This window comes from Lissotriton helveticus, chromosome 6, assembly GCF_964261635.1.
Source record: "Lissotriton helveticus chromosome 6, aLisHel1.1, whole genome shotgun sequence".
In the NCBI taxonomy this organism is placed as follows: domain Eukaryota; kingdom Metazoa; phylum Chordata; class Amphibia; order Caudata; family Salamandridae; genus Lissotriton; species Lissotriton helveticus.
This window is the reverse complement of record NC_136067.1, coordinates 2,131,708,281-2,131,725,524: the sequence shown is the minus strand read 5'-3', so window position 1 is coordinate 2,131,725,524 and position 17,244 is coordinate 2,131,708,281. Positions and strand designations below refer to the sequence as shown.

At 48.9% G+C, this 17,244-nt stretch overlaps 1 protein-coding gene across 1 annotated transcript in view; it reads right to left on the bottom strand.

Annotated features, from left to right (window-relative positions):
• LOC144764111 (uncharacterized) overlaps positions 1-17,244 on the bottom strand; it is a 181,368-nt gene that overhangs the window by 113,878 nt on the left and 50,246 nt on the right. The window contains exons 4-5 of the mRNA XM_078650280.1: positions 8,804-8,905; positions 3,106-3,216 (exon numbers count right to left, since the gene is read on the bottom strand). Coding sequence (XP_078506406.1) covers positions 3,106-3,216; positions 8,804-8,905 — 213 coding nt within the window. The remainder of the gene's footprint in view (positions 1-3,105; positions 3,217-8,803; positions 8,906-17,244) is intronic.

Sequence of the window (17,244 nt, the reverse complement as noted above, 5' to 3'; positions counted from 1 at the left end):
GCCGTGCAGAGACCTTTGACTCACGCCCCTGGCTCACACTATCAGCTGCGTGTTGTACATGATCGCATCATCCACACACAGGCCTTTGGCTCACGCCCCGGCTCATATTATCAGCCGCATGTTGTACATGAACGCATCAGCCACGCACAGGCCTTTGACTCACCCCCCGGCTCACACTATCAGCTGCATGTTGGACATGAACGCATCAGCCACGCACAGGCCTTTGACTCACGCCCTGGCTCACACTATCAGCCGCATGTTGGACATGAACGCATCAGCCACGCACAGGCCTTTGACTCACACCGGTGGCTCACACTATCAGCCGCATGTTGTACATGAACGCATCAGCCACGCACAGGCCTTTGACTCACGCCCCGGCACACACTATCAGCCGCATGTTGGACATGAACGCATCAGCCATGCACAGGCCTTTGACTCACGCCCCGGCACATACTATCAGCTGCATGTTGTACATGAACGCATCAGCCGTGCAGAGACCTTTGACTCACGCCCCTGGCTCACACTATCAGCTGCGTGTTGTACATGATCGCATCATCCACACACAGGCCTTTGGCTCACGCCCCGGCTCATATTATCAGCCGCATGTTGTACATGAACGCATCAGCCACGCACAGGCCTTTGACTCACCCCCCGGCTCACACTATCAGCTGCATGTTGGACATGAACGCATCAGCCACGCACAGGCCTTTGACTCACGCCCTGGCTCACACTATCAGCCGCATGTTGGACATGAACGCATCAGCCACGCACAGGCCTTTGACTCACACCGGTGGCTCACACTATCAGCCGCATGTTGTACATGAACGCATCAGCCGTGCACAGGCCTTTGACTCACGCCCCGGCTCACACTATCAGCCGCATGTTGTACATGAACGCATCAGCCGTGCACAGGCCTTTGACTCACGCCCCGGCTCACACTATCAGCCGCATGTTGTACATGAACGCATCAGCCATGCACAGGCCTTTGACGCACGCCGGTGGCTCACACTATCAGCCACATGTTGTACATGAACGCATCAGCCGTGCACAGGCCTTTGACTCACGCCCCGGCTCACACTATCAGCTGCATGTTGTACATGAACGCATCAGCCACGCACAGGCCTTTGACTCACTCCCCGGCTCACACTATCAGCTGCATGTTGGACATGAACGCATCAGCCACGCACAGGCCTTTGACTCACGCCCTGGCTCACACTATTAGCCGCATGTTGGACATGAACGCATCAGCCACGCACAGGCCTTTGACTCACACCGGTGGCTCACACTATCAGCCGCATGTTGTACATGAACGCATCAGCCACGCACAGGCCTTTGACTCACGCCCCGGCACACACTATCAGCCGCATGTTGGACATGAACGCATCAGCCATGCACAGGCCTTTGACTCACGCCCCGGCACATACTATCAGCTGCATGTTGTACATGAACGCATCAGCCGTGCAGAGACCTTTGACTCACGCCCCTGGCTCACACTATCAGCTGCGTGTTGTACATGATCGCATCATCCACACACAGGCCTTTGGCTCACGCCCCGGCTCATATTATCAGCCGCATGTTGTACATGAACGCATCAGCCACGCACAGGCCTTTGACTCACCCCCCGGCTCACACTATCAGCTGCATGTTGGACATGAACGCATCAGCCACGCACAGGCCTTTGACTCACGCCCTGGCTCACACTATCAGCCGCATGTTGGACATGAACGCATCAGCCACGCACAGGCCTTTGACTCACACCGGTGGCTCACACTATCAGCCGCATGTTGTACATGAACGCATCAGCCACGCACAGGCCTTTGACTCACGCCCCGGCACACACTATCAGCCGCATGTTGGACATGAACGCATCAGCCATGCACAGGCCTTTGACTCACGCCCCGGCACATACTATCAGCTGCATGTTGTACATGAACGCATCAGCCGTGCAGAGACCTTTGACTCACGCCCCTGGCTCACACTATCAGCTGCGTGTTGTACATGATCGCATCATCCACACACAGGCCTTTGGCTCACGCCCCGGCTCATATTATCAGCCGCATGTTGTACATGAACGCATCAGCCACGCACAGGCCTTTGACTCACCCCCCGGCTCACACTATCAGCCGCATGTTGTACATGAACGCATCAGCCACGCACAGGCCTTTGACTCACGCCCCGGCACACACTATCAGCCGCATGTTGGACATGAACGCATCAGCCATGCACAGGCCTTTGACTCACGCCCCGGCACATACTATCAGCTGCATGTTGTACATGAACGCATCAGCCGTGCAGAGACCTTTGACTCACGCCCCTGGCTCACACTATCAGCTGCGTGTTGTACATGATCGCATCATCCACACACAGGCCTTTGGCTCACGCCCCGGCTCATATTATCAGCCGCATGTTGTACATGAACGCATCAGCCACGCACAGGCCTTTGACTCACGCCCCGGCACACACTATCAGCCGCATGTTGTACATGATCGCATCATCCACACACAGGCCTTTGGCTCACGCCCCGGCTCATATTATCAGCCGCATGTTGTACATGAACGCATCAGCCACGCACAGGCCTTTGACTCACCCCCCGGCTCACACTATCAGCCGCATGTTGTACATGAACGCATCAGCCACGCACAGGCCTTTGACTCACGCCCCGGCACACACTATCAGCCGCATGTTGTACATGAACGCATCAGCCACGCACAGGTCTTTGACTCACGCCCCGGCACACACTATCAGCCGCATGTTGTACATGAACGCATCAGCCACGCACAGGCCTTTGACTCACGCCCCGGCACACACTATCAGCCGCATGTTGGACATGAACGCATCAGCCATGCACAGGCCTTTGACTCACGCCCCCCGGCTCACACTATCAGCCGCATGTTGTACATGAACGCATCAGCCGTGCACAAGCCTTTGACTCACCCCCCGGCTCACACTATCAGCTGCATGTTGTACATGAACGCATCAGTCATGCACAGGCCTCTGACTCGTGCCCACTTGTAATAAGATGGACTGGTTGTAACTATCCCCTGCCTTTACTGACGCCTTACAGTTTCTAGTGACCCTGTACGGTTGCTCAGGGCTTCAGCTCACCTGCACAGGGGCTAGAGTCCACCACGAGCTTCTGAGGTTTGAGGGGGCGCTCTTCTGCAGCCCTGACTTCCTCCAGTCTTAGTACAATATCAGGAACTGGAATTGGAGACCCTGCCAATGAAAAAGCACACAAGGGTTCAAAGCAAACACAAGGGTTCAAAGCAAACAAAATGGTAACCTGCCTTTTCACCACCTCATACTCTGTTAAAATCGTCCCGGCCGGTGGCAAGAGTATGGCACTCCAGCAGAGCTCTCACCACCAGTCACTAGAGTACTGTACTCTAGTAAAGTACTGACCAAGGCCCTGGCACCAGATACTCCGCTACAACCCAGAGCATAAGTTAATCCAGTTCAATCTTCCCCCCAGCCCCCCGGTATGGCCCTTCTGAGAACTGTACAGGCGTCTACCTCCTGCGGAAGGTTCCTCGGTACAGTATCATCGGGGGGGCTGGGGGATGTACCCCGAGATCTGCCACAGGCGCCCCTGAGCTCCGTGCGGCACTAGCCCAGTACCTTTGATGGGTGAATCGACTTTGACGTGTGGGATTGCACGGCCCAGAAAGGACACATTTGGAAATATTCAGGTCTGCAGTGCATACAGCGAGTCGGGGGAGGGTGGGGTCCTTTTGTGATTTTAATGCCCTCGTTTGTGCTTATTTTACTGCAGTCCTGGTTCTTCGGTGCTAATCCTGGTATTTCTTGTTACTCTGTGCACAGAAGGACCATGGACAAACGTATTGTAATACAGTGTTAATAAGTATGAAGTTTGAGACTGGGTGTGCTGCCCCCCCTTACAGAGGATCAGAGCCTGAAACGTGGAACAAGAGGTGAGGCCAGGACAGCCTGGGAGAGGCCTGCAGTGCATCCTCAGATAAACCCCAACGTGGACTGCACAAGACATCAATAGAGGGACTATTGGGCCACGAGTGAGTCCCGAGCAGTGCTGGCATTCCCTCTCATGTCAGTCACTCTCGACACAACACACACTCAGACAGCAGGAGCTTTGAGTGAACGTCTGACCCTCTCTGCCGTGCCCTATCCTCTTCCCTGTGAACTCTAACCCCAAAAATGCTCACCAGCAGCCATATGTAGCACCTAGAAGCATCAGACCAGAACGCTCCCCGTCTGCTGCTAGCCTATGGGGGCATGCATGGTTGGGGTACTGCCTTTCTTTGGGTCCCTCGATGGTGCATTCTGTGCCTCCCTCGGTGTAATGCATGGGGGTTGCTACGTTCTGATATAAACAAGGTATGAAGTGCACTCATTCTCCCTAAGAAATTCAAGCTGCAAATTATTCTACTTTCCCTGCTCTCCCAGTGCAGCGCACAGGAGTAGGTTTTAGGGTGTTATGTTTTTTTGATGACAATTTAACCTTGAAAGAAATGTTAAGTTTATTTCCGTTGTTCACAATGTGCATTCGTGCTGTTTTAATCTTATTTTGTGTGGTTATTTTAGATGTGTTTAGGAACAGGGTTCACTTGGTGAAATAAATGCATTTTTTAGGTCTTGCTGCGAAAAGCGTGCAAAAGCGCGCTCTCGCTGAGAGAACTATAGCTGTCGGCTCAGCCGACAACGAGCGGAGACGAGAGCTGGCCACGCGCGCAGCATTGTCTATGGCAGCGTCGGATTCCGACAAGCGCCTTGGGATTGGGTCGCGCGCGTCCTGTTCCCGGAGGCTGACTGCGCGTGCATCGCGCGCTTTCAGTTTCCCTCTCCCCGCCCGTCGGAAACTGTGATCGAGGCTGTGTTTTCTTTAGCTTTAGAGGAGAGCAGCAGTTTTACTAGGGATTGGCAGGGTGCGCGCTGACTTTTTTATTTACGAGTCCCGTTCTCTGCTAATGCCCGTGTGATGCAATGGCTGCAGCAGCAGGCCGCTTCACTTGAAGTCCATCAGAGCAGCCCTGCTACAACACAGCTGCTCCCTCGTGTGGAAGGCGTCACAAGCAGCCGGGCAGCAAAGTGCATCCTTAAGGCAATAGGTACAACTGGGTTCTGCCACACCGCACTGAACGACCCCCTGGCCCAAAGCCCACCGTGGATGCCCCGGAGCTGAAAGAACTGCTGCTCGCTGAACCCCTCCCCCCCTAAATGCCCCGCACACCACTGCGTGGGGGCGACACAGCAGGCCAAACACAGCTTTCCCAAGGGGTCCAGGTGCAGCGCGCAGGAGTGCGTGCAGAGCAGGAAGCTGGCTGCAACGTTCAACTTTGAGACATAGCTAAGTGCCCCACCTGACCTCCCCCCGGTGAGAGCGGCTACACAGACTCGCTGGCTGTCTCAAAGTACGGCTCGTCCAGAGAGATATACAAACTGTCTCTGGGGAACAAAGTGCATCTCACAGGATGTCAGTGAGACAAGTGTCAGGCGTCAGGTCACGCCGTCTCTCTTAGTCCGAGCGAGACAAAGGTCAAGGGTCACATCCTCTGCCGTGTACTGTAAAGAGAACATCTCATGCCGGAGCCATATTAAAGCGCATCAACCACTAGTCAGGAAAATAAGCGCTATATAAATATAATTATAGGGTATTACATCTATCTTATAGTGAGGCCACGTCCACGGTCAGGTCCACGGCTACCTACTAGTTATAGACACACCCAGCATTAGGGATCACGCGCAGCTCCCCATGAGCCTCAATAGCCTCCACCCCACCATTTACCCCAATGCAGTGCATGGAAAGCTCTAAATCTAGGAATGCACTGGGGGTGGTGTGTAGTCACTAAAGTGCAGTGCACTTTTTTGTGCACGCATTATATAGTGCTTGGGGATCCGGATCTCTGCAGTTATTACACCACAGGCTGGAGCAAAGGACACCACAACCCCAGGTGTTCTACGCCCCCCAACATACAACTCAAACCCGCCAACTTTCCCCAAAATGCAGTGCAATTCAGTGTGCTCATAGTCAGTGTTCCGAGCCCCGGCAGTTCAGTGCCCCGAGCCCCGGCAGTTCAGTGCCCCGAATTAAATCCAGCCCCCTCTATTCCAAGACACACGTAGGCGCTCTGGGCCCCAGGTAGCGCTGAGCTGCCTGGACTCCAGTGTAGCACTGTGCAGTCGGCGTCCCTAACGCAGCCCTCGGAGGCCGCCCTTTCCCTGATGCTCCGCCTCATTCCTGCTCTCTGAGATCAGTGAGCACTGCCAGCCTCTTATTGTGAATGAGTCCCACATGCCAGTCCCACTCCAGAAACCATCTTGTGTCAGGGCAAGCTGTACCCCGGCCCAGCCTTGCAAACCAGCAGCTTCAGCAGGGGGTACATCTCGCTCCGGGGGAGGTGGGGGGAGAAATACACACCTGCCTCCCTGTGGCACGCAAAAACACGTCTGTAGAATAAACACAAAAACAGAAATCGCCCGGGGCACACAACCTGCTGCTCTCTACCAGAGGCGCACAAAATGTAGATGTCACATGTAATAAATACACGTGTACCGCGAGGGTACATGGCACGCGGGTGAAAATGATGGAAGTACAGCTCTCCTTGGCCGCATCGTATGCACGCCTCTCCTATACTGTGTGTGGAAGTGAAAACTCTACATAAGGCGTAAGTGTGTAGCCCCCACCAAAATCTACAGATTCAGTGTTAAACAAAAGGCGTGGCTCGCCTGGGGTGCATTGTATAAAGCTTATTGCACTGTATACACAATAAGTACATCTCTTCTGGGGTGCAACTTTCTCGGGGAAACTCACCACACGGAGCTCCCTGCGCGTTTCTCCTGAAAGGAGACATCGTGAGGGACCCGCACTGAGGTACAATCATTCGTTTTCTTTCATGATATGTTCACAATATGCAGATCACTCCAATAGGTGCACACAACGCATATGTCACCCGTGGACATGTTGTATACAGCGATCAACTATTCATCTCTTCAGGTGTCACACTGGACAGGCCTCCCACTTCGGGAGAAACGTGCAGGTTTGTCTTAGGATGCAAAACATGCCTATCTCTCCTGTGGTACGCACACAGAACAGATTACACCTACAAGCACACAATATATGCACTCTCTTTCGAATACAGTATATTCAGACGTCTCTCCGATCGCACAACGTGTAGATCTTCTACGGAGCTTACACTATGTGCAGCTATACCCTTAGGGTACGCAACGTGCCGGCTTCTCCCAGGTATACACATAAAACTTATGAGGCGAGGGTAGCCACAACATGATGCACGGCACACAATACACATTTCTTTACAGGGGCACACAATGAGCAGGTTTCTGAAGATACACAGCATAGGAGCAGAAGATCGCTCTGCAAGAATCGGTCTCTCCCGGGGGCACAAAATGAACATGTGTGTGTGCGTGTGTGAGGGGGGGTTGCATTCTATGCAGATTCGCAAATCTCATTTGTTACGCGGACACAAAATGCCAGTTCTCCCCGGAGTACACAAAAATACATATTTCAAGAGTGTGTTTAATTGCCCCTTGGGTCCCGTCCACCCCGCTGTTCAATGGGGGCTGTTTAATGACTAATGCCTCATGCATGGATGGGTGACACCAGACTGAAGTCTTGCACACTCACTGCTCTAGAAAGTTTTTTTGTGGGGTAGGAGAGCGCATATACTCTCATGCAAAGCTGGGGTGCAAATGGGCCTGTCACACAAAGGATTGAGTTAAATGGCACACAGCAGCCTCCTTACTCTAACGCACATAGATCGGATTGAACACTGCGTGCCTTTGTGCTCTGAAGTAATAGAAAATGTTGACATAACGTGTGGTGTGGAACAACGGATGAAACTCTACACAACTGTAAGGACTGTTTCAGGCTTTTGCTTATTACCTCAGGCAACGTGTTTAAAGTTCCAAGTGAAAAGCATTTTTAACAAACTAAAAATCTGTGATTAGCACAGTGTGCCGGCCGACTTGTATTTTGCTGTTTCTGTCGTTGCCTCCAGATATAATACAACAAATAACATCATACCTACAACAAGGCAGGACTATTGGCTTGTCAATAGTTGTTAGTTGCATAATATAAATAAACAGCAACTATAGCTTGTTGTATATAATACTGAAAAAACTACCACTTAAAGCCCTGCTGACACCACGACGATGTTGCTGCTCCTGAGTTTCAAAAAGAGACATTTGCAATGCAATAGGTCTCGCATTGACGCAAGTTTGAGCTATTGACATTGCAAATAACAATGCCTTTTATTTTTATTTTCCTTTTAAAAACATAAATAAAAGGCATTGTTATTTGCAATGTCTCGCATTTGCAAGAGTTTAACCTATTGGCATTGTAATTGACAATGCCTTTTATTTACGTTTTAAAAACCAAAACATAAATAAAAGGCAGTGCCATTTACAATGCCAATGGCTCAAACTCTAACAACTGCGAGATCTATTGCATTGCAAATGCTTATTATTTAAAGTATCTTTTCTTGATACATCTTTTGTGTGAATTGTGATTGAAGAGAACAGACAAGGTTTGTTTTTGATCACTACAGTGTCCTTGGTTCCCTGTTTAGGGACTGTTAGTAACCTAAAAGCACGGACGCCATTTCAACTATGTATTGGGTGGAGTTCTGCGGGGTTACAAAAACCTGTCTTTCACATTCAAGTGTTGGTGCATCGAACTACGTTCACTCGTGTCACCTGTTGGTGTGAAAGCAAACCCTGCAGAGCTGAGCCAGAGTCTAGGTTTACCCAACAGTCTCCTCGCTCGCCTGAAGTCAGACTGATTTCTTTGTGGCTCCAGCTCCTCACTCACCTGTGGTCGGATCTCTTTCTTTGGGGCCCCCGTGCTTCTTAGCATGTGGCACCACATCCGGTTCAATCCGGAACAAACGTTGTTTGTTGACAATTGTATAACCTAGCAAGAAAAAAGGCACTTTTATTAAATATAACACCCTGCCCAGCGTTCATGCTTTCACATGAATTAGTGACACAAAGAAAGAACATTACAGTGCAAACATGGAGGGTTCATAGGTGAACTCTGCTGATCAGTTCAGTTAACTCCAAGCGACAGAATGACGAGATTTCTACCACTGTGTAGGAAGCTGGCTCGGTATACACCATACCAAAGTAAGGTATAGTGTGCACAGAGTCCAGGGAGTCCCAAGAGGCTTTACATCCCACCGCTGCCACCAATGTAGCGGGCTGGCTCGGTGTACACCGTACCAAAGTAAGGTATAGTGTCCACAGAGTCCAGGGAGTCCCCAGAGGCTTTACATCCCACCGCTGCCACCAATGTAGCGGGCTGGCTCCGTATACACCATACCAAAGTAAGGTATTGTGTCCACAGAGTCCAGGGAGTCCCCAGAGGTATAGCAGAGGCTAAATGAGGTAAGAACCAACAGCTCTCTTTGTGGTAGTGTGGGCGAGCAGTTAGGCTTATCCAGAGGGTGTGTTAAGCATTTGTTGTATTCACTCAATCACGACTGAAAGCACACACACAGAGACTGAATTTAGACCAACCAGTACAAAAAGGTATACTTGTATTTTAAATCTAAAACCAAGCAGAACTTGGCACAGAAAGGTAAAATATACTTGGAATGCAGGACTTCACAATAAAATACAGTTATGATTGTATATTGCAATTTACAATACATTTTAGTTACTTTTAGATTACTTTGAGTAATGGAGGTGGTATGCCTGGATACCACACCTAAGGTTCTTACAATACACGGTAAGTAAAACTTTTTATGCTTTGCAGTTTACTTTCTCTTTTCTCCATACAGACATCAGTTCAACACTTGTAACATTTTAGGCCCCAAATCTCATAACAAGGGTCCCTAAAGGAGAAAAAGTGTTAGTGGTTTCTCAGGTAAGTAAACAACTTACGAGTAGGAGGTTTGGGGTTAGGACAAAGGTTCCCCACGGTGTAGATGGGCACTAAAGTTGCACCACCAGCGGCACTGGGCTGGCCGGGTGCAGAGTGCACGGCCCAATGTTAGCCAATGGAGTTAAGGGGGCCTTCAGTTAGGGACTGCAGTCGAACATGCCACTCGGGTGTAGGAGCAAAGCTACTGGGGTTAAGGTCAGCACTGCAGGGGCCAACGTCCAGAAGAGGAAATGCACCAGCAGCGGCACTGGGGCGGCTGAGTGCAGGGTGCCAAAAAGACATCGGGACCCTGTGCATTTCAATGGAGACCAGTTCTGTGAAGTTGCTGCAGGCTCTGGCAGGGAGACTTCCTGAAGGAAACCACCAGCTGGAGAGGTAAGTTGTGATCTTGCAGGATGCCTGGACACTGTTGGCGGGCCGCCCAAAGCCATGGGGCGTCAGGTGCAGGGATGTCTTCTGGCGTCTGGTTTTCTTACCAGCTCCGATCTCAGTCCGGAGGACTTTTCAGGTTGACCCTGCAGGCATCGTCTTGAAGCCTGAGGGAGGTCGGGGATCACCAGATCAGGATCCCTGGGGCGACCTCCTCATGGTGTTGGGTCAATCGAACTCGGGCCGTGGGCGTCGGGTGCAGAGTGGTGGAGTCACCTGAATCCAGATTCTGGTCTTGGGAGTCTTTGTTGAGCAAATTCGGTGCTCGCGGGAGACGGAGTCTGTAAGGTGAGTGTAGGGCAGGTCATCGGGGCTCTGGGGGTCTGCTGGCTGCTGGATACGCTGTAGGCAGCTCAGAGTCGTGACAAGCCGGTAGGGCTGGGGTTAAAGCAGTAGGCGTCCTCTTCTTTGTGGGTCAGCATGGGTCTTCGGTCCTTCTTCTTTCTTCCTCAAATCCGAGGAGGCAAGTGTGGAAAAGTAAATTTTGCCATGTTCTGTGTCCCTACGTGTCCTCCATCTTATGTTATGTGTGCATGATTAATATGCATATGTATTCCCCATGTTCGATTAAAGATGCAATTACAGTTGTGTCCATCCCTAGTATGCCAGTTTCCAGTTCTCGTGAATACTATGAATATCAGGCCTATGTAAAGTTACGTTGCCACGTTTCCCAGTGTGCACGTTATTTCATTGAAAAGTCCCCGTTTCTAGGCCTCAAAAGGGCCCGGACACCAGATTCAGCTCCTGTCTCCTGAACCCTCGCTGAGGAGCGATACAGCCCCCACCTGTATCCTCGACCCTTCACTTACTTCCTGCCTCACAGTGCCCGGCTCAGCCTGGCTCTGCCTGTTAGTCTGCCAAGAGTATGTTATGATTCTAGTTATCAGTCCAGCCCTCCTTCTCTGCATTCCTAAGCTACTGAATCGCATCAATAGTTTCCGTCATTGTCTAGCCTTTACGTCTCCATGTAAGAGAAATACTGTATTTAATGGTCATTTAATATTCCTCAACACGCACTACATGTAGAATAATGCATGCTCCAGTCTTAGAGTCCGTTAGCCTCTCCCCTCCTGACTCTTAGTTTATATCAACATGTCCTCTAAACATCAGATACTAGATAGGGTTTAGGTACATGTCGCCCTGACTCTCCAGACTTCAGTCTCTACTCCTAGCACAGAGTTCATAGCCCCCAGCTTCTCCTAGTAACACGTCATTGTCAGCTTGCGCGCACCATTAGGTTAGAGGTCCCGGCTCCTTAGGTAGCCCCCTCCATGTTTCCGCCCCATTTATGACATATTCTGTTACGTTTACATCACATGTCTATGTACACGCCTCTTGTTACACCTACTTTCACCCTTATCTTTCGCGACTGCTATTGACCACACCCACTGCTCCGCCTATCGTATGTATTGTAATGCAATTGTTTTAGTATATATATACTTGTGTACTGTTATTAAAATGTTACGCCGATCCTGATCCTGCCCCCGGCGGCGCTGCCATCCCATTCCTGTGCAGGTTGTCCTGTTCCTGTCCTTTATGCTGTATTAAACCTGCAAACTCCTACTACCTCGTATCTTGACTCTTATTTATTGAGCTATCTGTTATTACTATGTCCAGTAAAACCTAGATCCGGTATTATTTATTTATATACCACATAATGGCGCCCGAATAGGAACTTGCCCTTTCCCCGCGCGCCGGTGAAGCCACGCCGGCCCCCTGACCCTCTGCAGCCGTGACGGAACCATACCGTGCACGTGCAGATATTTCTGCTTCAAGTATCCCTCAGGCCCACGGAGGAGACGGAGGTGGCGGTCCAGCATCCAGACGAGGCGGTGGAGGAACGCGGCGAGTCCCGACCAGAGCCCAAGCCGAGAGTCCAAGGTCCGAGGTATCCGGAGGCCCACCCGTAACAGAAGTCCGAAGTTCGTCCGTCCGGCGTCGAAGCAGTCCAGTCCAGTCCGAGGCCTTCCGTTCTTGCTGGCCGGTGAGTACCATTGCTGGGGTAGTATCTAGACAGGGTCAATCTAAATTGACTCTGGTCCATGGGTTGGTGGTACACAGACCCAAAAACGAAGTGTCCACTTCGGTGGATGCGGGTCCTGACGTGTCTCTTTATGAGACCGGTAAGTTTCGTACTGTTTTAGCAGTACATCTAGTTTCTGTTCTAGTCAGTTCTGTTCTCGAGAAATTCATGTATTCTGTTTTCAGTATTCCAGGTAGTATTCTGTTCGAACTGATATTTTAAATGTTCTTCATGTATTTTAATGTCGTGGTATGAATGTGGAGTAATTATCGTGTTCATTGTGTATTGTATTGTGTCTAGATCAACAGTTCAGTCATGCCGTTATTTTCCAGACTACGTCAGTTAAGAACTAGAAAAGGTCTGTTAGAAGAAGCAGTTCCTGTCCCGCCTAGGGACAGTCCAGGTCATTTTATGTATCAGAAGCATGGCATAAGTGCCATATTATATCTAGATTTATGGGTAGAGTATACCAAACAGTTAGAAGAAAAGTATAGATGGCCCGTATCGGGTACATGGGATGCCGAGTGCATCATGCGAGTAGAAGAAGCATTATGGAAAAAGAAAGCCAGACAGTCACAGAAAGATGCCATCGAGTTATGGCGCAAAGAATCTCATAAAAGAACCGAAAAAGAAATCAGAAAGTCAGAATTAAGTAGAGAATCTTTGGAACGAGCCCAAGAAAGGGAACTAATCGAGATAGGTGAACGAGTCAAAACTGAACAGTCAGATAGACAGAGGCATGCCCTCATTAAGGGTATGTATCCTCTTCTTGCCGAGGGCTTGCCAAAAGCGACCCCGGAGGCATCCAGTAATTTTCCGCCACCATTAGTTCCGACCAAGCTACGTCACAAACCGACCGCAGCTGATATTTTTATTTCGTCCTACTTGGACGACACGGTTCCAGAATATGCAAATCCTGTTCCGCCAGTCCCTGTAAATAATGTAAATCCTGCTCCTCCAGACACCGGAGTACCTGTTACGGTACCCCCGGTTCAGCCTGCATTACAATTTCCCACTCTACCAGCACGAAGAGTATCAGTCGACGATTCCAGCATAGGGGCCGCAGGAGGAGGTCCTCCTGGTACCCCGCCACCACACCAACGTAGAACGTTGGCCGAGTTACATGAATGTGCGTTACAACGTACGCCCAAATTTAAGTCCGTTGCAGATATCCGACGAGCTCTTACTGAATGCCGCTATGATCCGGTTGCAGGTGATGATAGTACAGTAATATATTCCATCCGTGTAAGACGGGTGACCGGGTATTTAGACACCCTACCAGATATGAAAGGAGATCTAGACAGAATATATCGTTTCATCCGTACAGGGGATGATCCAGAAAGTATTGGTGAAGCCATGTCTCAAAGGAAAGCTGAGATCCAGCTCATGATATTAAAGTTTCTGATTAATTGTCTAATAAGAGAACAAGACTACCCGACCAAAGATCCGGCCGAAATGAGAATCCTGACAAGGTGGAGTGATAATATAGCCGAGGGTAAGCACAAGACTATCAGTAGTATAGAGAGTATGTACAAGAGAATTCGTAAAGAAATAATAAAGTTACATGAACAACGTAAAGCAGCACAAGTAAGCGAGAAAGAGAATGACTCTTCTACTGAAGAGGTAGAGGACGAGAATCCCACTAGAATAGCGTATGTAGGAAAATCTAGATTTCCAGACCGACAGTCACGTCTAGACTACAAGAAAACTGTTCCTCATCCAGCACCAGAACAAGGTTCTCTAGAACAAGTATTTCAAGCTACCGATCACATTCTGAAATCACGAATCGGTTACAGTGAGTTAAGTACTATGCATGAACAAGAACTAGTCCGATCAGCAGTCCGATGGATTACTGATTCTACCACTTTTCCAGACGAAATAGTGGCACAAATGTTTCTGAAATTGCCCCCAGCCGAGCAGCGACTGGTGGGTATGTATATGATCCAACACCTCATTACTCTGTATGAGGGTCAACATTCTGATCCAGGTCCGTTACACGATGTCCTGAACGAGTTACTCCAGTATAGATGGAAAGGTTTAGGTACCGATTTAATTAGTGTCATTCTAGAACAGCGTCACAAATATAGAACGTTTTTGAACCCGCATTTTGTTCATGTCTCACCCCCAGAAAGTAAACCCTTTTACATAGATAGACAGAATCCGTTACGAGAAGTACACCCAGTCAGGACAACAGATGGTGAAATGCAACGAGTGTTTGTTTACACTCCGATTACCAAGATGGAACTCTTAGAGATGAAGAAATTAATTCCCTGTCATGACAAAGATCCAGCAGGGTTCCACCGAGAATTAAAGGACATGCTCCGTATGGGAGAATACACGTATCCAGATATAATTAAAATGCTAAAAGTCTTATTGCCCGCAGGGGTATACGAGAAACTCAAGGAAAAAGATTGGGAGGTCGGAGAGAAAAAGATCGATTGGGCAGTTCTAGAAGCTGAAGATAAGATACGAGTACCAGGTACCGGTCTTGGAGAGAAATGTAAAGAATTACCAGAGCTGTTAATTCAAGTTTTGCCAAGATTATTAGCCACTAAAAAGGAAGACTGGGATGCAATCTCAGCCTGTAAACAGAAACAAGATGAAGACACTAGTGATTTTTATTCTAGATTTGAAAAATGTTTTATTATAAACAGTGGCCTCAAGACAAGTAGCGAGTCATACCCTCATCTTTTTGTTACTAAATTAGTCGAGAATTCGAGTCCACAAGTTAAGAATCGAGTTTTGAAAGTTGAAAGTACCTGGCAAGCTAATACCCCGTCCCAGATGTTACAGATGCTTCAATACCACCAGAATAGAATCAGAGAAGAGCAAGATCATGAAAGAAAACGTATGAAAGACACGAAAATGAAAGTACTAGTTGCACAATCTGTTCCTCAAGACAGTCAGAAGAGGGGTACGAATCAAGCCAGTCATCCTGCAGTTCCCGTCAAAGGGACCTGCAATTATTGTAAACAGCCAGGTCATTTTATAAACGAGTGTGCAGTTCTAAAACACAATATAGCTACTGGTAAGACTAAAGAAAGACCACGTCCGCCTAGACCAGAACAAGTTTCACAGACTTCTCAGTCACAGAATGCACAACAGACAGTTCCTTCACCGCAGCCTATTGCTGCAACACAGCATGTTACACAGCAGATGTACCAGTATGCACAGTCTGAGTATCCAGAGTATCAGCCATATTCATGAAACAGCCTAGAGGGGGAGGTAGGCTTGCCTCTCATCGAGATTCCTGTAGATCAAGAAGGTCCCTATGTTCATAGTCAAGTACTAGGGAAAGACAGAAAGTTTCTGATTGATACAGGGGCAAGTAGGACGACCATCAGTCACGCCGAAGTTCCAGGGGCTCCGCTCTCAGGCTCTAGAAATATTTCCCTTGGATTTTCAGGAAAGCCTATTGTAAACGAGATATCTAAGCCAGTTACTCTAGAAGTAGGTCCATTGTCCCGAACTACTGATCTGTTACTTACAAAGTCGTTTCCAGAAAATCTGTTAGGCATTAAAACACTGAAAGAATTAGGTGCAGTTATTTGCTGCTCCCCAGAGGGAATACGCCTGTTTCTACGTGACTTCAAGGGTCACTATGTATTACGAGATTTTGATCCGAGATTGTCTAATGTTCCGCAGCATCTATGGGCGCAAGGTCCAACTGATGTAGGTTATATGCAAATCACACCCCATCGTGTGACTCTCAAGCCAGGTGTAGTGTTACCACGAATCAGACAGTACAGATTGCCACCTGAGGCTGTAGCAGCCTTATCCAAAATTATTGACGAGCTCATGGCTCAAGGAGTAGTTGTAGAAACTGACTCCAATGTATGTAATTCTCCGATCATTCCAGTCATGAAACGTACTGATCCAAATGCACCCCCAGTATATCGATTAGTGATTGACCTACGAGAACTTAATAAATGTATTATTCCCCAGTACCCAGTTGTCCCAGATATCTCTTCCCTATTGACAGCCATTGATTCCGAAGCCTCATTTTTTACAGTCATAGACCTCAAGAACGCGTTTTTCAGTGTCCCCATTCATCCAGACAGCCAGTTTCTTTTCGGATTTTGTTTAAATGGAAGGAGCTATATGTTCACACGAGCTCCTCAAGGTTTCACAGAAAGTCCTAGTATTTACAGTCAAGCACTTAAGAGACAACTAGACAACATTCACATGCCAACTGACACTGCCCTGCTCCAGTATGTCGATGATCTACTGATCACAGCCCGTTCTGAACGTGCTTGCGAGCGAGCATCACTTACAGTCTTGTATTTCCTTGCCGAGATGGGGCACAAGGTGTCCCCTTCGAAGCTTCAATTCTGTGTCCAGCAAGTGATCTACTTAGGCCACTTACTGTCCAAGTGGGGTAGGCAGTTGACACCAGACCGTATCCAGTTAATAGCGAGTCTTCCTCAGCCCAAGACACAGAAGGAGGTACGTGCTTTTATCGGCCTTACTTCTTATTGCAGACAATGGATTCCTCAGTATGCATTTCTAGCTAAACCACTGATACAGTTAACAACGCAGGAGGCAGCCGTATCGACTGTCCTCCCTTGGACATCTGAACATACACTTAGTTTCAATGAGTTAAAGAAAGCTTTATGCCAAGCTCCTGTTCTAGCTACACCGAACTACAGTAAGCCTTTTACACTTTTCGTCACAGAACGCGAAGGTACAGCATTATCTGTTCTCACACAAGATCAAGCAGGACAATACAAGCCCTGTGCTTATTTTTCGAGCACACTAGATCCTGTAGCCCAGGCTCTGCCTGCGTGCCTCAAGTCAGTTGCAGCCACAGCTCTAGCTATCAGACAAAGTGATTCCATAGTATTAGGACATTCCTTGACAGTACAAGTTCCACACTCCGTGGAAGTTCTTTTAAACCGAACACAAACTCAGCACT